At 46.0% G+C, this 24,185-nt stretch overlaps 1 protein-coding gene across 1 annotated transcript in view; it reads left to right on the top strand.

Moving 5' to 3' along the window:
- Nucleotides 1-2,270: 2,270 nt before the first annotated feature.
- The window catches only part of LOC137307118 (unconventional myosin-Ib-like), a 62,913-nt gene continuing 40,998 nt past the window's right edge, over nucleotides 2,271-24,185 (top strand). The window contains exons 1-7 of the mRNA XM_067976438.1: nucleotides 2,271-2,502; nucleotides 10,609-10,743; nucleotides 12,027-12,142; nucleotides 15,855-15,949; nucleotides 19,179-19,283; nucleotides 20,834-20,880; nucleotides 22,129-22,192. Coding sequence (XP_067832539.1) covers nucleotides 10,618-10,743; nucleotides 12,027-12,142; nucleotides 15,855-15,949; nucleotides 19,179-19,283; nucleotides 20,834-20,880; nucleotides 22,129-22,192 — 553 coding nt within the window. The 5' untranslated portion in view covers nucleotides 2,271-2,502; nucleotides 10,609-10,617. The remainder of the gene's footprint in view (nucleotides 2,503-10,608; nucleotides 10,744-12,026; nucleotides 12,143-15,854; nucleotides 15,950-19,178; nucleotides 19,284-20,833; nucleotides 20,881-22,128; nucleotides 22,193-24,185) is intronic.

The following is a 24,185-nucleotide window of genomic DNA, read 5'->3' as shown; positions in this document are numbered from 1 at the left end:
TGTGTTTTAAGAATTTATTCAATTTTTACTTAGTTACTTTTTTAAATGTTAAAAGGTGCATGTGTTTGTTTCTGAGGGTAAGAGTCCCTTTTTGTCAAATACTTTCTCCTTCCCTCTTTTTTGTGGGGTCCACAAGCACCATTTTAGGTCCCTGTCCTTCACCACTGCTACTCTGGAATTGGCTGCTAAGTGGCGCACAAGTGCAAAGTGGGGTGTTGATTTTACTTCCCTTTGGTTTTCCCTAACTCTGGACAGGCCCTTTGCCCAGTACCTCCCCACATCAGCAACAATGGCAACATACATTTCCATATCGCTCACTGCGTACAGAGACATCTCAGAGTGTCCTGCAGGGTGGTGAATAGTGAGTAAACGCTGAGCTGGGAGGTGCTGCCTTCAGGATCTGTTGTTAAACTGAGGCCCCACCTCTGCCTCTTCAAGTGGACCAACAGGGGTGGCATGGAGTTGCCCTAGTGTCACCTAACAGAAGGGCACCACTAAAACAATAGTCTAACACATGGTCCAATCAAACTGAAAGAACTTAGAACAAAACTAAATCAGGATATTGTCAAGACCAGCTACACAATGTATGCCTTTTTTAATTATCATAGAGTCATAGAAAGGTTACAGCACAGAAGGAGGCCATTTGGCCCATTGAGTCCGTGCCGGCTCTCTGCAAGAGCAATCCAGCTAGTCCCACTTCCCCGCCCTATCCCCATAGTCCTGCAATTTTTTTTCCTTTCAAGTACTTATCCAGTTCCCTTTTGAAGGCCATTGATTGATCCATAAAGATGGCACTGGTTCAAGAAAAGACAAACAACACTTATATAAACTAAATCATAATGTTATTCCCAGTGTCAATTAGACACTCGATGTCCTGTGGTGCCCACCGGTCACTGAAGGCCCCAAGTGTACCGGTGGGCACCATCCACTCCCGCTCCAGGGCCACCCAGGCACGGACAAGACTGCGGAAGAGAGGCAGGCAGCCAGCCTGCTCAGGTAGGTGTTTAAGATCTCATGGCACTATTTGAAGACGATAAGAGAGTTCTCCAAATGTCCTGAAGCCAACATTCCTCCCTCAAGCAGCACCACCAAAAAACAGATTAACTGGTCATTTGGGATCTCGGAACAAATTGCCTGCAATGACTACACTTCAAAGTTAATTCGTTGGCTGTAAAGTGCCTTGGGATGTCTAAGGGAGGTGTTACAATGCTGTATAAATGCTTTCTAAATGGTATGGTTTTTGACCAAGCTTTTGGTCACCTATCCTAATATCTCCTTATGTGGCTCGGTGATAACTTCTGTTTGATTCACGCACCTTTGAAGCGCCTTGGGATGTTTTACTACGTTAAAGGGGCTGTATTATTGCAAGTTGTTGTTATAAGTCTGGAGTAGGGCAAGGAAATCGGTTATCTGGTGAAAGGTGAATTTAGGACTGAGGTCAGGAAGAACTTCTTCACATAAAGAGTAATCAGCACATCCTACTTTACAACAGTGACAGCACTTCATTGGCTGTGAAGCACTTTAAGTAGTCACTGTTATAATGTAGGAAACGTGGCAGCCAATTTGCACACAGCAAGGTCCCACAAACAGCAATGTGAAAAATAACCAGGTTTTTAGTGATGTTGGTTGAGGGATAAACGTTGGCCCCAGGATAAACTCCCCTGCTCTTCTTCAAATAATACCATGGTATCTTTTACATCCACCTGAGAGGGCAGATAGGGCCTCAGTTTAATATCTCATCCGAGAGACACCACCTCCGACAGTGCAGCACTCCCTCAGTATTAGCACTTGGAGTGTCAGTCTAGATTATGGGGCTCAAGTCTTTGGAGAGGGGCTTGAACCACGCAACCTTCTGACTCTGAGGCAAGAGTGCAACCACTGAGCCAGGGCTGACAGTGCATACCTGTGGATGGTGGGTGAAGCTGCTGAGCTTAAATAGCCTGCCAACACTAATTACCCAGACACATGTCTGAAGAATGACCCCTGGGACCAGATGTTGGAGGACTGCCAGCAATAGAAATATATATTTTTAAAGTATTTCCCTGACAGAACTTCCTTAACCAGGTCCTAAGATAAATCAAGAAGTTGAGTAACGTATTTGGACACTGGCTGCACCTTCGATGCAAAGATTCCAGATTCATTTCCACACGATCCTTGAAAACGTCGTTGTTTTCATTGCATGATGGTACCGGGAACATATAAATGCCCTTTGGACGATATATTTTTAGTCGAGTTTAAATACTGGCTCCTTCGGGAGGAGAGGTGGTGGTGGTGACGTTGGATTTGTGGAGAGGGAGGCGCTGACTGCCGGCTCCAGAGAGAGCATCAGCGGGAGTCAGCAAGAGCAGGAGGATGACGACGGGACCCTGAGACCCAACCAGGGAGAGACAATCACAGAGAGAGAGAGAAAAGAACATTTCTGTGCAGTTGTCAACCCGCTCACCACTTGGCAAGACACCTTTCCACTGCTCGTCAGGCAGAAATATACACATCTCATTGAAGGTAAGAAGGATGCAACGTTGAAGTAATTCAGAATACACCTGGATTCAAATAGCATGATCCAAAAATAAATGATTCAACTGTGTCTTTTGCTGATGAATCAGAATATTGGTTAACTTTTTTAAAAATATATACACTCAGCCCTTTTGGGGATTACAGGTCAATTTCACTCTCTTGTTTAATGAATGTATTATTTGATTTCATGTCATGTTCTGTGTGATTCCTGATGCAGTGAGTGGGGAAAGTAAATAGTCTGTATGACTGTCAGTCTTTACACTGATCGGTGTAAGGTTTCCTGGAGACCCGTGTCCTGGGCTGAACTTCCTCGGTTTGAGACGCGGTTTGAACAAATAGATTTGCATTACATCAACCTTATAGAGATACGATTCTCTTTATATATTTTTTTTAATATTAAACAACCTGCTTGTTAGTTTGGACAAGATTTTGATGAATTCCGATGAATTTGGCCGTCACTCTCAGTAAAAGGATGACTGCACTTACATGTTCCAGGACTTCAGAGAATCTCACAGCAAAAGAGGAGGCTACTCGGCCCATCGTGCCTGTGCCGGCTCTTTGAAAGAGCTATCCAATTAGTCCCACCCCTCCCCCCGCCCCCACTCTTTCCCCATAGCCCTGCAATTTTTTCCTTTCAAGTATTTATCCTATTTGCTATGTTTCTATGTTTCAATTCCCTTTTGAAAGTTACTATTGAATCTGCTTCCACCCTTTCCAGCAGTGCATTTCAGATCATAACATCTCGCTGCATAAGAAAAATCTCCTCATTTTTTGACTTCACTAAAACTCCCATAATATTCTGCCTTTCTAATTTAAAAAAAATTCTCCTCCCATATTTACCTCTCCTCTCCAGAAGACACTGATTGATGCTGGGGTTTGGTTTTGCAGGTATTGTGTCACTCTCTGGTACTCCACCCAGGCGACCATTTTTCACGCGTGAGCCTAGGAGGCTATTCAACCAAGGGGGGAGGGGAAATCGCAGCCGAACCCAATCCTATCCTCAGGCGACATCCACTCATACACACTCTCCAGCAGGGATCATCAGACATGAACCCTGGCTGTTTTTCCCCCCTCCCTAAGGGTGCTGAGGCCAATTGCGGTGCCCTCATTGGTGCCTGGCTGAGATCAGCTAGCTCAGCACCACTTGGGGATCAAACCTGAGCCCCTTCCTGGTGTGTAGTTGGGGAAAGCTCTGTTTTTCCATTAGAGATAAGGCCTTGGTTTGTGGCCCCACTGGAAAGGTGTTTGGTGCAAAACTTGATTCCTGGATAAGCCAAAAAATAGTCTGTTCTGAAAACCCAGTTGGCACGTCAGCTGCCAGGCTGAGTTGCTGTGGCGCCCACTTTCCGATCTGTCTCAGCTGAAGCTCTTACGATGAACCTTTAAAAGACTCGTACGATGGATCAGTGTGAAGGTCTTGGCTTCAATCCCAGTCTGTGCTGCGTTGGATGATCTTAACCGGGGAGGAGATGGGGGCGCTACAGTTGGTTTCAACGTTGTTGAACTGGGGGGGGGGGGGGAAGAATGGGTTGAGGAGGGTCCTGCTCCTGATCACTATCCAGCGACCCTTACAGAAACGGTGTGGACATTTGGTGAGAACAGGATCGAGCTTGTCTGTGATGCCTCCCAAGTTCAAATATCCTGCTAAAACTCACTGTCTTGGTTAAAGCACCAGAGGGTTGGCAGTGTTTGTTCAACCACTCCCCAGCAAGGAGCCAGCTCCCTCCGGACAGCGGGTGGGGGGGGGAAGAAAAAAAGTGAGGGCAGGCAGAAATCAAGGAGGTAATAGTCATACCCATCACGTTCCTACTTTCGCCCATGTTTCCCCACTTAGTAAAGGCTCCTTTGTCCACTTCAACTAGGTGGCAATGCCCCTTTAAATGTGCCTCGATCTGAGTTTAGCCAAGCCCATTGGTAGGAGACCCAGATCAAAGCGACTCACTATTTTCCTCGTAGAAATCAATGGCAAAGTGACAACTTGGTTCGGCTGTAGGTTTGAGGCCGCAAAATAGAAAGCACAAGTTCCACCATTTTAAAAAGATACATTGAGCTCTGCACCTTTAAAGGGGAGGTGACACCGCAGTAAAGCAGATTGCAAAACATTTTTACCGCCTTACAGAGCCTCTACCCACTATGGCAGAATTCCTATATTTTACAGCAACCCCACAACAGTTACAGGTATGGGAATGACTTTCAGAGCTGTGGATGTGTACAGACTTTTTATTGAGCAACCTCTTCAAAATGGCGATGTCGCTCCACCCAGATCATAGCTGGTGAACTTCTAAAATGGCTGCTGCTGTTTCTGACACAAGTGCAGATTTTCTAAGAGAATCTCCATGACTTTCTTTTCCAGGACCCTGTCGAGGTCTAGAGGCCGACTAGCTAATGGTCCATTAGTGGGGGGAGGGGCGTGGTTGGGGGGGGCAAGGATTCAATTAGTGAAAGAGAAATGAAAAGGAGGAAGAAAATGATAAGGGATGGGAGGGGATGGTATGAGAATATTAAAGCAGGAACATTGGCTGAGAAACAGAGACAGACAGAAGATTCTAAACGTTACAACCTTCAGTATTTATTGTCCATTCAGGAGCCAACCAAGAAAACCATGGAAACTGCTTCACAATTTCATTTTTTCCATATTTTTATGTGTGTTTAAAGTGTGTGTGTATATGAAAAGAAAGAAAGACTTGCATTTATCCAACACCTTTCACCACCTCAGGACATCCCAAAGCGCTTTACAGCCAAAGAAGTACTACTTTGAAGTGTTGTAATGTAGGAAACGCGGCAGCCAATTTGCGCACAGCAAGATCCCACAAACAGCAATGTGATAATGACCAGATAATCTGTTTTTTTTAGTGATGTTGGTTGAGGGATAAATATTGGCCCCAGGACACCGGGGAGAACTCCCCTGCTCTTCTTCAAATAGTGGCCGTGGGATCTTTTACATCCACCTGAGAGGGCAGACGGGGCCTCGGTTTAGGAGAAGTAAACTGCCCAAAAAAACGCAGGTTAAAAAGTGAAATAACAAACAGAAAATTCTGGAACTATAAACAAGGTGATCAGTATCTGAAAGAGAAAGGACAGGTGAACATTGCTAGTGGATTCTTCATCAGTAATGGCACAATCTGGGTGCACTGTTCTTATACACAGATGGGGCTGTGATCATGTGGTCGGTAGTGCAACAACACTATCACATTGCTGATTGTGTCCACTATTACAATTTTTTTTCACTATTACCGTTTTTAAAACAAATAGAATGAATTTTCATTTTTGTAGGGGGTGAATTTGGGACAGTTTCTTTTTTTGAAATATGAACATTTTCAAAGTATTTTCTTCTCGATTGTTTTCTCCCCTCCCCTCTCCTCCCCTCCTCTCCCTGAAGGCATTATATCCTTGAAGGGTTCAGTTCCACAGGTTGTCCTCTGGTAGCTGAGCCGAGAGACTATTTACTCTGTGCAAGCTTTGATCTTGAGTGTCAGCAGTTTGCTCACAGGGACGTCATAGCCAAGCCCGATCATGTCCTCATCTGAATCTTGCTGTGCCGGCCATGGCTCAGTGGGTAGCACTCTCACCTCTAAGTCAAAAGGTCATGTGTTCAAGTCCCACTCCAGAGACTTGAGCCCATAGTCTAGGTTAACACTCCCAGTGCAGTACTGAGACATTAAACTGAGGCCCGGTCTGCCCTCTCAGGTGGATGTAAAAGATCTCACAGCCACTATTTTGAAGAAGAGCAGGGGAGTTCTCCCCTGGGGCCAATATTTATCACTAAAAGAGATTTTTTTAGTCATTATCACATTCCTGTTTGTGGGACCTTGCTGTGCACAAATTGGCTGCCTCTTTTCCTACATTGTAACAGTGAATATACTTCAGAAGTACTTCATTGGCTGTAAGGTGCTTTGGGATGTCCTGAGGTTGTGAAAGGTGCTCTAGAAATGTAAGTTCTTTCTTTTCACTCCAGCAAGAGAAAGCAAGTAAAAGGCTACGAGTTACCAGCACAGTGTATACACAAATCTCTCCTGCTGAGTGTGGGTTCGGTGGGCCAAGGATGTTGGAGTGGGTGTAAAATGGAAAATGACCATTGGCAGCAGCGACCTAACAAGACTTTACATACACTTAAATGAATTGTACCAACATACAACTACAAAGTGCATCCAGATCATCATGCCATATTTATTACTGACACTGATACCATAATGCTGACTCCCGGGGTACACACAGACGCCAGTGCTGGCTGTGCCAGGTATTTGCATGGACAACGACACACCTCCCTTATACATGCACACAGAACTTTAGCAAAACCACCATCTGTCATTCAGGAGTTAGGATGCTTCCAGTAGTATTGGTGGAACAAGCTAAGTTTCGCTCTCACTGTACACAGGTGGTCTGCTTGATATTCTGTCAGCACTTTCTTCGGGTACCAGTATCGATATCACCCTATGGCTTAGATAAGTACAATACTCCAAAGATCAGTCATCATAAAAATCACATTATGAACTACAACAGTGTAGATTTATTTTTTGACAAGCATGTAGAACGTTAATACGTATCCGATAAATCACTATCTTAGCTCCGCTTAATTTAGGAGCAATTTTGCAAAGTCAGTGTAAAGTTCTGATAATGAATAAAGATAGGAGTGTGGCAGAATTGCAATGCCTAAATCCACTATGTGGTACTGAGCCATACTGACCTGTAAAGTCCCAGATTCTGTTCCCTGGTCCATCTGGCCTCAGCCTCCCTGAGCTCAGGTCTAGAAAAGAGAGGAAATCAGCCTGTGTTCCTGCCCTGATCATTATCCAGTGACCTCTTTCTCTCCCTCCTCCACCCCACTCTTGGAAAGTGTGTGTGTGTAAATTCCAGGCGGAGACAGGATTGGGTTTGGCTGTGATGCCTGACATAAATGAATAGCCAGCATAACGCACTGACCTGCCTCATGCATGAAGAGTGCCCACTTGGGTGAGGTACAGAAGGACTTCCAGTGTAGCAGCTGGATGAAGCCTGAGAGCAAATTGTCAATCTGCCCTCCCAGGCAGGGCATGAGGCATGGCAAGGGGGAGAGAGTGGACCTAAATATTGGCAAATCAGGGAGGAAGGGCACAAACAAAACTTCTGAAGGTACTGTACCGGCAGGAGTTTGGAAACTGATTTGTGATGTTAACCCAGGGGTTGGTATAAGTGTCTCCTTATTGCAGCAATGTAACTTTAGTCACTTGGCCAGTCCTTGCAGTACCAATATTCACAACAATTGCAAATCCAACATTTATAGCCACTTAAATGGTATGGGAGTCTGGCTGTAAGTGGGAACTGCTTGTACTCTGATCAATAACGTTCTACCTAATACAACAGCCAAAGCTGGAAGGTGTTAGAGCACAGACCCACATAACCCTTAAGAGATACATTTGTTTATCAGCACTTTATTCTAACGACCTCTCTCTCTGACTCCCAATAGACACCTCAGTTAGTTACTGGGCCTCTATATTTTTGCAGAATAAGCTTCCAATGGACAGATCTTAACAGTCCTAAGATGGAGCAGTGACATTGATTGGTACTGTAGTCTAACCTTGAAGAAAATGTTGCTGTAATATCACAATACTGAATTTAGGGACGAACTAATGTAAAGCAATGAAGGGGAAGGGGGAGAAGATGATAGTTTTGGCACAAAGTCATGTTGAAAGACTTTTATCATTTTATTAACTTTTTACTTCACCATGCACTGAATCATTAAATAGATGGGGCGCCAATATAAACAGGTTACTTTGTAACTGTGTCTGTATTGCCAATGGGCTTTAGAGGTGTTTTTTATCAGTGCATTTCTGCTTATCAAGGAGGTTTGACTTTATTATGGGAGTGGCAGGAGGTGAGTGCATTCATACCAGTTGTAAAGTGTTGACAGATGTCACGAGCTGCAATAGTCTTGAAATTGTCTTTCTCCGTGCTCCTGTGCCCTCAGAGGGAGCGACTGAAAGATGTTCTCGTGCACCTCCTGGTGAACCATCTTAGAGTAGCATTGGCAGGACTTTGGGATACCTGCTCTCTTGGTGACAGCCGGTCTGTGGAATAAGAGAGCCAGGAAAGGAGGAGAGAAATGGCCTGAGAAAAGATGGAATCCCTCCCTCAACAAGAAAAAAAACTCCATTGGTTTGGAAAGACTGCCCAAAATAAAGATTGCTGCCTAAAGAAAGGAAGGATCTGCATTTATACAGTGCCTTTCACGACCTCAGGACACCCCAAAGCGCTTTAGAGCCAATTAAGTACTTTTTTGAAGTGTAGTCACTGTTGTAATGTAGGAAATGCGGCAGTCATTTTGCGCACAGCAAGATTCCACAAACAGAAACTAGATAAATGACCAGATAATATGGGAGAAGGGCAAAAACCCTAGGGATGTTAGAAATAGCACAAACAAGGAACTAAATCCACAACAGATGAAAAATGGTGCACAGTGTGCCGACAGCAACAGGGTGTTGCTAAAGAGGTACAACATTAATTAAAAGAAACGGTTGATATAAAATTATAATCATTAATGAGAATTCTTCAGCTGATTTAAGCTGCACTTTCACCCTGTACAGTCTCTCTTTTAATTAGATGGGTCAACAGTCATTTCAAGTTTTATTTTTATGGCTCATATGTATTTTTGGCTAGATAAGACTGTCTTCTCTAAGTTACCTGTGATTGCTGACACACAGAGTTCTCAACCTCAGTTGTGCTGTTTTCGGAAATCCAGACTCCTCCCTTTGGGGAGGCATAAATCATAGAATCTTACAGCACAGAAGGAGGTCACCACAGAGCACCCTCCAGCGCACGGTGTCACCACAGAGCACCCTCCAGCGCACGATGTCACCACAGAGCACCCTCCAGCGCACGATGTCACCACAGAGCACCCTCCAGCGCACGGTGTCACCACAGAGCACCCTCCAGCGCACGATGTCACCACAGAGCACCCTCCAGCGCACGGTGTCACCACAGAGCACCCTCCAGCGCACGATGTCACCACAGAGCACCCTCCAGCGCACGGTGTCACCACAGAGCACCCTCCAGCGCACGGTGTCACCACAGAGCACCCTCCAGCGCACGATGTCACCACAGAGCACCCTCCAGCGCACGGTGTCACCACAGAGCACCCTCTAGCGCACGGTGTCACCACAGAGCACCCTCCAGCGCACGGTGTCACCACAGAGCACCCTCCAGCGCACGGTGTCACCACAGAGCACCCTCCAGCGCACGGTGTCACCACAGAGCACCCTCCAGCGCAGGGTGTCACTGCTCGACGTGTTCTTTTTGGCTGTGTCAGTTAAACATTCAGTCACTCTAATAACTGACTCTCATTACTTGGCAGCACTAATGCAGGGAGTGAAAGATAATGTAGGAGAACTGAAGCATTATTTACAGCCAGTACCAGCAACAGAGAGCAGTTGGACTTTACAAGGTGAGGGCATCCCAACAGGATAAAGAATACATTCATATCTGGAGATAGCTGCCCGTGGTACAAACAATTTCATTATTTTATACACCATTTACAAGGCACAAGTCAGGAGTATGATGGAATACTCTCCACTTGCCTGGATGAGTGCAGCTCCAACAACACTCAAGAAGCTTTGACACCATCCAGGACAAAGCAGCCCGCTTGATTGGCACCCCTTCCACCACCCTAAACATTCACTCCCTTCACCACCGGCGCACTGTGGCTGCAGTGTGTACCATCCACAGGATGCGCTGCAGCAACTTGCCAAGGCTTCTTCAACAGCACCTCCCAAACCCGCGATCTCTACCACCTAGAAGGACAAGAGCAGCAGGCGCATGGGAACAACACCACCTGCACATTCCCCTCCAAGTCACACACCATCCCGACTTAGAAATATATCGCCATTCCTTCATCGTCACTGGGTCAAAATCCTGGAACTCCCTTCCTAACAGCACTGTGGGAGAACCTTCACCACATGGACTGCAGCGGTTCAAGAAGGCGGCTCACCACCACCTTCTCAAGGGTAATTAGGGATGGGCAATAAATGCCGGCCTCACCAGCGACGCCCACATCCCATGAACGAATAAAAAAAACTCTGCTAAATGGTTTAAATAATTTCATGTCGGTTTCATTCTTCACAGTGACCAACCATGGATAAGAAATCATCCTTTCTGGACAATGTGGTTGGGGTGGGTGACATGGTGCTGTTAGACCCCCTCACAGACGAGTCTCTACTTTCAAACCTCAAGAAGCGATACAATAAAAATGAGATCTATGTAAGTACATTGAGAATAGCCACCCACGTGATGTTTGTAACTGTTACATGAGAACATATGTTTCTGGATGTCTAATATTATATAGTCAATAAATGTATTGTTCAGATGTGATACTGAACCATACTGGCCAGGAAGGCCATAGGTTTGATCCCCAGTCTGTGCTGATTTAGCTGATCACAGCCAGGGCAGTGATAGGGGCTACAATTGGCCATAGTACCTCTGGGTTAGGGAAGGGAAAAAAATCACCCACCATTTCCACTCCTGATCGTTATCGAGTGACCCTCACTGCACAGGATCAGATTTGGCTATGCTGCCCTCACATACAGTGGAATAGCCTGTGTCCTGTTGTGCTCCCCTCCCCACATCTGGGACAGGGTCTCCGGCCTTGGACAAGGCCGGGCAGGGGTTCTGCTCCACACCAACTTATGCAGGCAGACCGGGTCCCCAGGAATTTCCAGGCCTCTCTGTCTAGACTTACGAATAAAGAATGACAATTGGGAAAGAGCCCAAATGGCAACCACCACCCAGGGAGGAGAGGAGAGGTGTGGGGACGGGAAAAGGGAGGGGATGGGCGGGGAGGAGAGGGAATGGGAGGGGAGGAGAGGGAATGGGAGGGGAGGGGAGAGAGGGAATAGGAGGGGAGGAGAGGGAATGAGAGGGGAGGGGAGGGGAGGAGAGGAGAGGGGAGGGCAGGGAGAGGAGAGGGGAGGGTGGGGAGAGGGGTGGAGAGGAGAGGAGAGGGGAGAGCAGGGAGAGGAGAGGGGAGGGTGGGGAGAGGGGAGGGGAGGGGTGTAGTGGAGAGGAGAGGGGAGGGCAGGGAGAGAAGAGGGGAGGGGAGAACATTTTGGAGGTGGAGGGAGGGAGAAATATTGGATAGTATGTGACAACACGTGCGCTTGGAATTTCCTCAAGGATTCTCCTGATTGGCTGCCCTAACTTCGGCAGGAGAAACCCCTGATAGATGCATAAACAGAGTTTCCACCGACCGTCCACTGAAGTTATGGCGGTCCATCGGGAGAAGCCCTGAGGTAATTCCTGGCGATACTGTAGATATTATGTTGCAGAGTATGTTAGACAGTGTATTATAATAGTGTACTGTATGTACACATTACATAAGGTATAATGGGTGACAGTGTGCAGGTTGGTTACAGTGGCTTTAGCAGAGACTTGGGACCATTCTGTGCGCACACTCTTTTGGTCAGGTATCAAAAGGTGAGTGGAAAAATCGAGAATAATATCAATAAGCTGCTGATGGACTCTTGGCATTTCACTCTTATTCTCAGACCTACATCGGGAGTGTGGTTATTTCAATCAATCCATACAAAATGCTTCCTATCTACAACCAGGAGAAGATCAGCGAGTACCGCAACTCTAACCTGTACGAGTTGAGTCCTCACATGTAAGTGCTGCAGTCAATAGAGGAGTAGCTATATTTGCAATTCAGGTGATTGCCCTATGCAGCAGGTATTACACCTCTGATCTAGGTGAATGCCCATTCAATGGACATTCAGTTAATGCCAAACAAAACCTTAATTTCACTTGCCTCTGGTGTACTGTGACAGAAATAAGTACCATTTTTGGAAGGAAAGTGTGGTGTTGCTATGGTATCATTTAAGGTACTGTCACGTTTATACACAGAGGAGAACGCAGTCCTGCCTTCACCGTGTCCATCATTTGCAGCTGCACTCTGACTCCTAATATAGCTGAAAAAGACCTTGCTATTACTATCACAGTTATCCACCATCTTCTTCTCCAATGTCTTTTTGGCCGCTTTGGTAGCAGCTTTTGTTGCCTTTAGCTGAGATCGATACCGATCCCTGTTCTCCTGAGAGTTCTTTTTCTTTAAACCTGTAAAAATATCTCTGCTTAAGTCTAATTTGCCTTTGAAGATGGCCCATTAGCCAATTTGGCTTTGTTTTACCATGTGCCCTTCTTTTAACTCTGGGGAAAAACATGGCTTCCTTTTGCCAATGGATGGTTTAAAAGCATTCCATTCCATAGCTAAGCATGAAGCTGAGGCTGCACCTTGAATACTGCATCCAGTTCTGGTGCCTAAGAAACTCGAGCAATGTTGAGCCATGAGGTTAATCCCCAGGGTTAGGGGTCTGAGTTATGAGAAAAGACTATAGAAACTTGGGCATTTCAGCCTGGAAAGGGGGCATCTGAGAAGTGATCATATAGACACATATAAGATTGTTAAAGGTATAGAAAAAGTTAACCCAGAATATTACTTTAAATCAAACTGTGAGAGTAGAACAAGGAGACACAGGTTCAAACTAGTAAAATTTTAGAATGGATATCAGGAAATCCATCTTCACACAAAGAGTGATCAACATGTGGAATAAACTCCCAGGTAGTGTTGTGAAGGTAACAATCGTGGAATCATTCAAGAAACAATTAGGTGCTACATTGCATTAGGATCTCTCTGGATGGATGAACTAAGATGGGCTGAATGGCCTTCCTCATCTGTGGTTATCTTGTGAAATCATCAGTCCTGAGTTCCACGTTCACCTGACAATTTGTGGCTAATGGTTATCATCAGGGCCACTGGTTTATGGTGACTGAATAGGTCAAATTCTGCTTCTATTACATGGATTCTGGGATCTTTCCTGGTGTTTTGATATTTCACCATTCTGCCCGTTTTTCTGGGAAAAGTACAAACCAACAATGAGAGGCTTTGTGCAATATATTTCCAGTAGAAAAAGGATCCATCAGATGAAAGTGAAGCTTTCCTTTCATCTTCTAACTCTATAAACATTTCAGGCAATAAGGTTAATAGATTTTAGATAACCCTTTGAAACAACCCACAAGTGTATCATTTAGGGCAAAGAGCAGTTTATTTACAATCTTTTTTTTCCTTTTATTTTCTCCCCCACTGTGAGCGTTGACTCCTTGCTGGGGTGTAGTTCCATGGGTGGCAGCAGCTCTCAGATATCTTGGCCAAGTGGCCATTCTTCACACGTGAGCTTAGAGTGAGTATCGGCAGACTAATGGACTGTGGAGGACATCACAGCTGAGCCCGATCCTGTCCTCACCCAATGCCGACATATATGCAGCAGGGGTCACTGGTCAGGAACAGAAACCATGGCTGATTTTTTTTCCTCCTCCCTTTCCTACTCCAGAGGGGCTGAGGCAACTTGTATTGCCTCCATTTAGATCAGATTTTTTTTATTCGTTCATGGGATTTGGGCGTCGCTGGCAAGGCCAGCATTTATTGCCCATCCCTAATTGCCCTTGAGAAGGTGGTGGTGAGCCGCCTTCTTGAACCGCTGCAGTCCGTGTGGTGACGGTTCTCCCACAGTGTGTTAACTCAGCACACACCAGGGATTGAACCCTGGGACATTCCTGGTCCGAATGGCTCGGTACCACACTGGGTGATGCATCTATCCATTGGGCTGTCTGTTTATTTACAATCTTACACCATTAATTACTACCAATACGTAATGTACTATGACATCCCATGCGAACATGCTGGGGAATGGAGCACTGGGACATGGGTTTGCGCCCATGACAACCCACGTGGCAACTACCCAAACTTGACTGAGCTACTGGAGCAGGACTTGGCCTGAAGTCACTTCTTATAAGATAATTGTTGCTTAAAGGGAATGTATGATGAATGAAGCCAAACATAAATCCCAAATAATTAGAGTGCTGTGTGTGCTGTTTCATTGGTGAGGTGTGTGGTGAGAAGAGGTCTAGAGAGCGAACATGGAGAAAATCCAGTGACCCCTGTTGGAACGTTCATGCTTTCAGGTGAGGACAGGTTCGGACTCGCTTGTGTTGCCCAAATGATTGAGAAGCCGGTCAACACTCACCATCTAGGTTCACGCGTGAAAAATAGCCACTTGGGTAAAGTACCAGAAGACGGTCAGTGCCCATGGAACTATACCCCAGCAAGAGTTAGCACCTTCAGGAGAGGAGGGAGATGAAAGGTGGAAACTTGGCAAAAATAAAATCACTTTATTGGATTTATATTCTCCGGATCTATTTGTAAATACAATATTCTATCTGGCCAGGCAGCTGTTGCCCTACGTGTGATGGTACGATCAACATATTGGTTAATGGTTACACCCTGATACTATTCCTGATCCTCCGTAGCGAACAATTCCTTCAGTTGTAATCAGATTTACTGTTAGCACCAGTGTGCGTTAGCCTGTGCATTTCTCTTCTGTACAATGCTCTAGATCTTCCTGAATTTTATGTTTTTTCCTACAAGGTTCTAGCACCACTTTCCCTACAACCCCCCACCCACCGGGGTCCCAATCTTACCTAGAAAAGCAGGGATGAGGTGCTTCCTGAGGTAGGATGCATGTTGCTCTTTGTCAAAGATCACAGCTGGATCAACAGGGCTTGAGTGTGCGGCCCACTCCATCCCACCTTCCCAACATGGAGGGAGCCTTCCCATCAATAAAAATCAAAAGCTTTCCTAGTATCTCAGATAATGATTTGGAATATTTTGACTAAACAGTGCTGTTGACATCACTGGGGGAGCTGCCTGAAAGGAATTACTAAGCCTGTCAAAGTGAAGGAGTTGAATTAACATTCATGGATAGTTGCCTAGTCTGTGTTTAGTTCCCTGATCTCAGCAGCATTGTTGGGGGAGGGCTCAGTAGGTGTGCTGCACTTGGCCCCAGTGCCCCGGGGAGAGAGGTGGGGGGGGAGAAATCAACCAGAATTCCTGATCATTATCCAGTGACCCGTACTGTAAACTGTACATCGTGGAGCTCAGGTAAGGACCAAATCAGGCTGGGCTGTGATGCCTCCCCCATTGTTGAATAGTCTGCTGACACACACTGTCTGGGCTCACAAATGAAGAATGGGCACTTGGGGCGAGGTACCCAGGGCAGCTGGTGGCCATGGTGCAGTACTGCTGTGAGGAATCAACGCCTTCAGGAGAAGAGGGGAGAAAACTGGGACAAAAGAAATAAACTGCAGTGAGAGGGTCATTATCTGTTAATAAGAATTTTTTCTAAGCTATTGGTTTTTATGTGGGTTCCTTGAGGTGATACTCTCTCTTTGAGAAGGAAATGTTAAGCCACAGGTAGCAGTGGGGGAAGGGAGCAGAAATACATTCAACAAAAAAGTTCTAATTATCTCACTTTTCCCTACAGCTATGCCATTGCAGATGAGGCATACAGGTCTCTACGAGACAGAGATAAGGACCAGTGTGTTCTCATCACTGGGGAGAGTGGATCAGGAAAGACAGGTACAGTAACCTGGGACAAAGTCGTCAATACTGGCCACTGCCCAATTAGTATAATCCACAGTCAGCTTAATGTATTGCAGGGTGTAATACAACAACAACTTGCATTTATACAGCACCTTCAACATCGTAAAAATGTCCCAAGGTGCTTCACCGGAGTGTAAATCAGACAAAAATTGACACCGAGCCACATAAGGAGATATTAGGACAGGTGACCAAAAGCTTGGTCAAAGAGGTAGGTTTTAAGGAGAGTCTTAAAGGAGGAGAGAGAGGCGGAGAGGTTTGGGGATGGAATTTCAGAGCTCAGGGCCCAGGCAGCTGAAGGCACGGCTGCCAATGGTGGAGCGATGGAAATCGGGGATGCGCAAGAGGCCAGAATTGGAGGAGCGCAGAGATCTGGGAGGGTCGTAGGGCTGGAGGAAGTTACAGAGATTGGGGGGGCCGGGGGGGCAGTGAGGGCCATGGAGGGGATTTGAACAGGAGAATGAGAATTTTAAAATCGAGGCGTTGCCAGACCAGGAGCCAATGTAGGTCAGCGAGTACAGGGAGGGTGATGGGTGAACGGGACTCGGTGTGAGTTAGGATATGGGGCAGCAGAGTTTTAGATGGGCTGAAGTTTACAAAGTTGCAGAATGTGGGCAGAACATGAGCTCTAGTAGGGAGGCAGTGGGCTTCCAATCTATAGCATCAGGACATGCCAGGTGAGACATGTTTGGCCACACTTCACTGGCTGTACAACCAGGCCACTAGGTCTGAGCCACTCTGCACACGCTTCCCCTTTGCCGGCAGTTTACAGGGAGACTGGCGGCACGATTTGAAATTCAATTCAGGAGAGTGACCCTCTGTGAGCACTCTTCCTAGACCCACCTATAATATAAAAGGATGTGATATGATGTAATGTGTGGGTGTGATCGAAACTCTGCACCTGGAATTTAGACCAAGAGATAAGAGGCAGGACCAGTTACCTTGTTGTGAGGTGATTATCAGCAATGCATCTGCTGGATTACCATATAAGTGTAATTCAGTCAGGAGTCCTGTTTAATGCACAGCTGTCAAGGTCACTTGGATGTTTTTGTGCAATTAAAGCAGGAAAACTGATGTACCTTTTTCACTCTAGAAGTATTTAATACTGTAGTGTACACAGCTAATAAACAGATAAAACCTCTAACTCAGTTTACAATGTAGACTTTATACTGATATAAACCAAGGATGATTTTGACAGTCTTCATGAAATTTGGTGTAAATCTGGTATTAAAAGCTCTGCTGGTTGTGCCAGGTGCAGTACTGATTTTACACTTGTGAAAAGGAGCCTCAGAATTGGTGTAACATTAAAAAGAAAAACTGTAAATGCTGCAAATCTGAAATAACACCAGAAAGTGCTAGGAACACAGCAGGTCAATCAGCACCTCGGATGGTTAATGCATTGTGAACTCTGAAGGGTCTCAGCTGAAACAGTAACCTATCCTCTTTCAGGTCCTAACTGACCTACTATGCAATTCCAGCATGTTCCGTTCTTATTTAAGAATCAGTGTAAACCCCACAGTGCCTAGCTGCTCGTGTAAAGTGTGCATGTGGAGGGATAGGATGTCTGTTCTTGTGTCTTTCGGATGAGACGTTAAACCGTGGCCCCGTCTGCCCTGTCGGGTGGACGTAAAACATCCCACGGCCACTATTTCAAAGAAGAGCAGAGGAGTTCTCCCCGGTGTCCTGGGCCAATATTTATCCTTCACCCAACATCACTAAAAAAACAAATTATCTGGTCATTATCTCATTGCTGTTTGTGGGATCTTGCTGTGCGCAAATTGGCTGCCACGTTTCCTACATTACAAAAGTTACTACACTTGAAAAGTACTTCATTGGCTGTGAAGTGCTTTGGGACATCCCAAGGACGTGAAAGGCACTATAGAAATGCAAGTTTTTTCTTTTTTATCCAGACTTCCTCATGCCTCCATCTAAATACAGCCAAACTTCAACTATCTGGATACCCTGGGACTGGGAGGGTCTGTAACACTGTATATTTAACACAGAGCCATACAGACCGGGAAGGTCTAAGGTTCAATTCCTGGTCTGCGCTGAGTTCACTGAACTCAGTTAGTGAGGGGGGTGGGGTGCAGGTGCTACAACTGGCCTCTATTCCTCTGGGATTGGGAGGGGAAATGAATGGATCGCCATACAGTGACTCTGCTGGAAAGTGCAGGTGTGGATATCAGTTAAGGACAGGATTGGGCTCAGCTGTGATCCCCTCCAGGTCCCAACAGCCCACTGACGCTCACTATCCGAATTCACACATGAAGAATGAGGTAGAGGGCGGTGCCCAGAGCTTGTGGGATTGTCCTCTAGCGACGAATCAGGCAATAGATAAATTGTTTCTCTGCCTAGTCCCCACCTCAGCCTTCTCAGGCTGTTCTTCTAGAAAGTTCTGTCACTGCCTTGAGTCTTCAGCTCAGGGACAGAATCACAATTGGAAGTCTTTTTCTCCACACACAGCACTGAAGGCAGGAGTAAGATACAAACCCAGCTGCTCACGTACAACCCTCAGTCATTAGCAGAGTCTTTCACTGAGTTGTGGTATAAACTTGGTGTTTTAAAGCTCAGCTGCCTCATATTTGGGATAAATCATTCTGAATGGCTCCAGGCGTGAATATAAAACACGAATTAGGAAACTTTCAGGAAGAAGAATGGAAATGTGCCCAACTAGAGTTAATTGGAATGATCTTAAGTGCTCTGTGGTATTGATTTAAAGGAAGACAGACTTGAATTTATAAATGCCTTATCATGCCTCTCAGAAACATCTCAAAGTGGTTTACATAGAATTAATTATTTAACAGTTACTGTTGTTAATGTAAGTAAACATGGCAGTCATTTTGCACACTGCAAGATCCCACAATCAGCAATGAGATGAATGACCAGTTAATCTGTTGTTTTGATGATGTTGGTTGAGGGAGGAATATTGACCCCAGGACATCGGGAGAACTCCCTGCTCTTCTTCCAACAGTACCGTGGGATCTTTTACACCCACCACAATTTAACTGGATGATACCAGGAGTCCTGGTAAAACCCCTTCAGGTAGAGACAGCATTGCAATGTAAAGGGTGCAATAGGGAAACCAGTGTCACCACTTAAAAAGATAGTGTGTTGGCAAGTGTGGAACCATAAGCCTAAAAAGGTAGAGGGGAAATGCTAAGGTAAGATGTGTGAATAATAGTGTCTGTGATTCTTTTTTTCCCCTCAGAGGCCAGTAAACTTGTGATGTCATATATTGCTGCAGTTTGTGGCAAAGGAGAAGAGGTCAATCAGGTCAAAGAGCAGCTTTTGCAGTCAAATCCTGTCCTGGAAGGTATGGTGTATCCACTTGTACCGCTCTTCAGTCACTGTTTTTGTTTTCTTTCCATGTTCTCCCCTGAAGACGCTGACTCTTGCTGAGGTACAGGTTCCATGGGCTCTGGCTGCCCTGCAGTACCTCACCCACATCCTATTCTTCATATTCTACCATGGAGGGCATGATAGCCAAGCCCGGTCCTGTCTTGATCTGACACCCACACTTCTGTACTTTCCTGCAAGAGTTGCTTGATAGCCATCAGGAGCAGCGATCCTGGCTGATTTTTCCCCCTCTTTCCCTAACCTGGGGGCACTGAGGGTAATTGTTGCTCCCTGGATGAGATCAGATAACTCAACATAGACCAGAGATGGAACATAGTACATAAAATTACATTGAATTTTACATTCGGCCCAACTGGTCCGTGCCGGTGTTTATGCTCCACACGAGCCTCCTCCCTCCCTACTTCATCTCACCCTATCAGCATATCCTTCTATTCCTTTATCCTTCATGTATTTATCCAGCTTCCCCTTAAATGCATCTATGCTATTTGCCTCAACTACTCCATGTGGTAGCGAGTTCCACATTCTCACCGCTGAGAACATGGGACCTACCCAGTCTGAAAGCCCAGTGTGGAAATGAAGCGGTTCATTTACCCATCAAGACACTGGGGGAGCTCTGATCTTTATTTAAAAGGACTCTGTACTTTCCAAAAGAATCTATAAACCTCACAAGCCCAAATCAGGTCCAGCTAAAATGGTGACACTTAGTGTTTGCCACAGTTATACACAGGACTCCAAAACTATGTTTCTATTCTAACCCCTCTGCCTAATTTTCAAAAATCCATCATGGGATTCCAAGTAGGAAAGCAGGTGGTGATGTTTAGTAATGCCCCTGGGTGTCGTTTTTTTGATTTTGGTGAAATACATGCTCTCTTTTTTTTAAACTTTATTTGCTTTTGTATCTTTATCCCTTTTCTTGTCTTCCTGACCTAATGTCTGTAGCCAAGAGGAAGCATACAAGCTACCACCAATGTCCCTTGAAGTTGGTAGCCAGGAGGTGCCAGAGGCTGCCCGGATGTTGCTCTCCACTGATGTTCCCTCCCTCACAAGAGAATACCTGCTCAGCAACTTCCCATCTTGATGCATCCCAGAACGGAATGCAGTGGTTTGGGAGTCGAGCCTGTGCCCATCCTGCCCTAGCACTATCCCTTTATTATTAAAAAAAAACACATTACCTTTACAGTCCCCTTGCTCTGGTCTCACTAGCACCACACCAATTGTGGCTGATGGAGAGGGCGGATAGATAACTTGTTCCCAGACCTCCGCCAGGGCTGCTCTTTAACCTACCGTGAGAAGGCACATGACAGAGACCTGGGTAGCAGGCCCCTGGCCTCCGAACAGTAACTCCTCACAGCAGCGGAGCTGAGATCAGGAACCCAGTGCAGTGAGGAATCAAACTCCATGGTACTGGCTGTGTCACCATTCACCTTATGTCTGTATTAGTATTAATGCTGATCACTTCTCATAGAGCTACTCCTGACTTGATGTTACACCTTTTTCTTTTAACAGCGTTCGGGAATGCCAAGACTGTACGGAATGACAACTCCTCCAGATTTGTACGTATTATTGTGGGCCATTACCTGATGTGTGTATGTGACGGGGGGTGGATTTTGGATGTAAAGAGAATTAGTTGGGAAAATAAAAAACTTCACATTGCACAGAGCACCTGAGAGCCACATATTTTGTTATCCATATGCGATTTACATCCTGTTAGAGCCTAGCCCATAGCAACAGAGCAGGAGGATGGAACTTCTAGATTAGGACCCTTCGCACTGCTGCATTCACCATCTGAGCCACGGTGCTGTGAGAAGGTGGTGAATGGAGACTAGAGCTGTCTTCCACAGAAAGATGGTGGGAGGGGGGTGGGAGGGGGAGACTGCAGGGAAAGTCACCCTGGGCTGCTTGCACCACTCTCCCAGTAGCACAGGCCTGGGAGCAGGTTTCCTGGCTGCTTGGCTAGGAGTAAATGGTATGTGGTATAGCAGAGCAACCCAAGGAAGTGGAAGGGGAGAGAAGACTGTAAAAGAGGGGGAAGTCTCACCCACAACAAGAAAAGAAAAAAGAAAGAACTTGCATTTATATAGCGCCTTTGACGACTTCAGGGCGCCCCAAAGCGTTTCACAGCCAATGAAGTACTTTTGAAGTGTAGTCACTGTTGTAATGAGGAAATGCAGCAGGCAATTTGCGCACAGCAAGATCCCACAAACAGTAATGTGATAATGACCAGATAATCTGTTTTTTAGTGATGTTGGTTTAGGGATAAACATTGGCCCCAGGACACCAGAGAGAACTCCGCTGCTCTTCTCCGAAATAGTGGCCGTGGGATCTTTTACACCCACCTGAAAGGGCAGACGGGGCCTCAGTTTAACGTCTCATCCGAAGGACAGCGCAGAAATCCCTCAGTACTGGCACTGGGAGTGTCAGCCTAGGTTATATGCTCAAGTTTAAATGAAGAATTATTTAACACAATGACAGAGCATGCATTTAACAGGCTGCCTCAATGCTCAGTGGCTACGATTGTGGGCCCCTGGAGTGGAGACAGAGAGGAGGCATCCGTCCTCTGCTCAGCACCTCTGGATGGTAGCATGCCCGTAATTGGGAACTGATCTGGATCAGGAGCTGTAGCAGTCAGGAGTGGGGGAAGGGAAGAGTCTTACATGAAGAAGGAACTCTATAACTGGCATTTACAAGGATGGGATGGGGCTGCTTTGAAATTTTTATGGATATCAATAAATAAATAAAGCTAATGTATTTTCCTACTTTTGTATTTCTCATCAACTGAGTTTCTGGGTTTCTCTGTTCAGGGAAAATACATGGATATTGAGTTTGATTTCAAGGGCGATCCATTGGGTGGAGTCATCAGTAACTGTAAGTACCGTCCTTGGTAATGCTAAAGGAAATCAGAGGCAGAGTTATCCCCATTCTTCAGTTCTCCTGGACTCGGCCTTCTGCTACCAAAAAGGTCAGGTGGGCAGACAGTCCTCAGACCTCCACTAGTGACCCTTTGGGGTGAGCTGCTGGAAGCCAAGAGGTACAGCTCAGGCAACGTGTCTTATCTGATCCCCCTCCTCCATAATGAGGCGTCTCCCCACTCAGCATGGCTCAAGCTGAATTCTGAGCGTCTGCTTTTTCTCACTCCATAGCACGAAACATTAGTGCTTTGAGACCTCAACCCCACTGTGTCACCTTGTCAAAGAGTACATAAAGAGAGAGTTTTCAACCACATGCCAAAAAGAGGAGATACAGAGTGTTGAGGAAAGATAGAGTGGATAGGAAAGGAGATGGTTTAGCCCAAATGTCAGAGACAGCTGCAAGGTTAAGGAAGTAGATTCCATGAGATGTGGAAAGCTCCCTAATGAGTTCCAGTTTCTCATTATCTCCACTCCCCTCCACCCTTCATCAGACTCATCTCAATGAAACCCAGGACCTATTCCCCTGATCCTCTCCTGACCCAGCTCCTTACCACTCAACTGACTCTCCTTGGCCCAATGGTTGCCGACATAGTTAACTGCTCCCATTCCTCAGGTACCGTTCCCTCCCCACATTCCAAACTGCTGTGCAATGATTTGTTCTCCCATCCACACACAGTCACCTTCGGTGTACCCTGAAGTTTCATCCTTGGCCCCTCCTAGTCTTCATTTACAAGCTGCATCTCAGTGACGTTATCCATAAGCATGAAGTCAGCTTCTGGATGTACGTTGATGGCACCCAGCTTTACCTCTCCACCATCACCCTTGGCACCACGGTGCTGTGTTGTCTGACTGCCTGTCAGACGTCAAGATCCAACAACACCTTGAGCTCAGAATTTGTAGTCAATGGTTTAAATTATATAAAATGTTAAAAATTTAAATCGTTTTATATTTTTGATATATTTTTCCACTGTTGGTTTTTCACAGTTGCTGTTTGTAAATTTTCTACCTACTCTTGTCACATGATGTGAGTGTTGTGGTGCACTCTGGGTATTGAGGTTCCACAGGAGCAGGGTGAAAACTACAATTATCATGATGCATCTCTCTCTCACACACACAAAACTAGCCCACAGCAGCTCAAAATTTCTAGCACCCAAGGCCCAGATGAATTATCCAACTCAAGCCCCAACACCTGCAGCCCGAGGGTCAGGCCGATATGTGGAAAACACCTTGCAGACTTTTCTAACATTAAATAATGACATTTCTCGCTACGTTTTTATTGAGTTTTTTTCAGAATTGTGTGATTTTTTTTGTGTTTGCTATATTATAAATGTTGGCCCTGAGATTACTTGGCCATTCTAGCATACTCCTGCCCTAACTCCAGCGGGAGTCCAGCGAAAGGGCCACAAATTCTGCCAGGTCCCAGGCTTGCGATGGAATTTCCTGCGGTCTTGTTTGGAGACAAATGCCTCCACCAACCTCAAACAAGTCAAAGGAGGAGGGCAGGGCCGAGTGTGGGGACTCCCTGCGCTGGGAGTTCCTACTTCCTCAGCCTCAAAGGGATCCAGCATAAGTTTGGAGGCTGATACCTTGAGTGAAAGCCTGGGGGTGGATCTCTTGACACAGGAGACCACAATGCGCAGCTTTCCGAGGAGGACTGGGTGCCTACCAACCCCCGCCCCGGGCTCTCCAGCTTCTTCCAGCATTTCCAGTGTCTTCAGCGGGGGAGGGGAATGCTGCAGATGTGCCCCCGCACCTCCAGAGGCCTGTTCCTGGAGGCCTTTCCCACTGACTCTGCGAACTTCAGCAGCAGGTGCAATCTGGGCATAACTGGCAGGATGACACCCCCTTGGGATTCTTGGGCCGTTACTTCTAGCGGTATATACCGACCTGAGTGAAGAAGCAAAATGATGGCTGAAAACAGTGCAAAGAAATTACTTGAACAATTTGGT

The sequence above is a fragment of the Heptranchias perlo genome, chromosome X (assembly GCF_035084215.1).
Source record: "Heptranchias perlo isolate sHepPer1 chromosome X, sHepPer1.hap1, whole genome shotgun sequence".
NCBI lineage: Eukaryota > Metazoa > Chordata > Chondrichthyes > Hexanchiformes > Hexanchidae > Heptranchias > Heptranchias perlo.
This window is presented reverse-complemented; position numbering and strand designations above follow the sequence as displayed.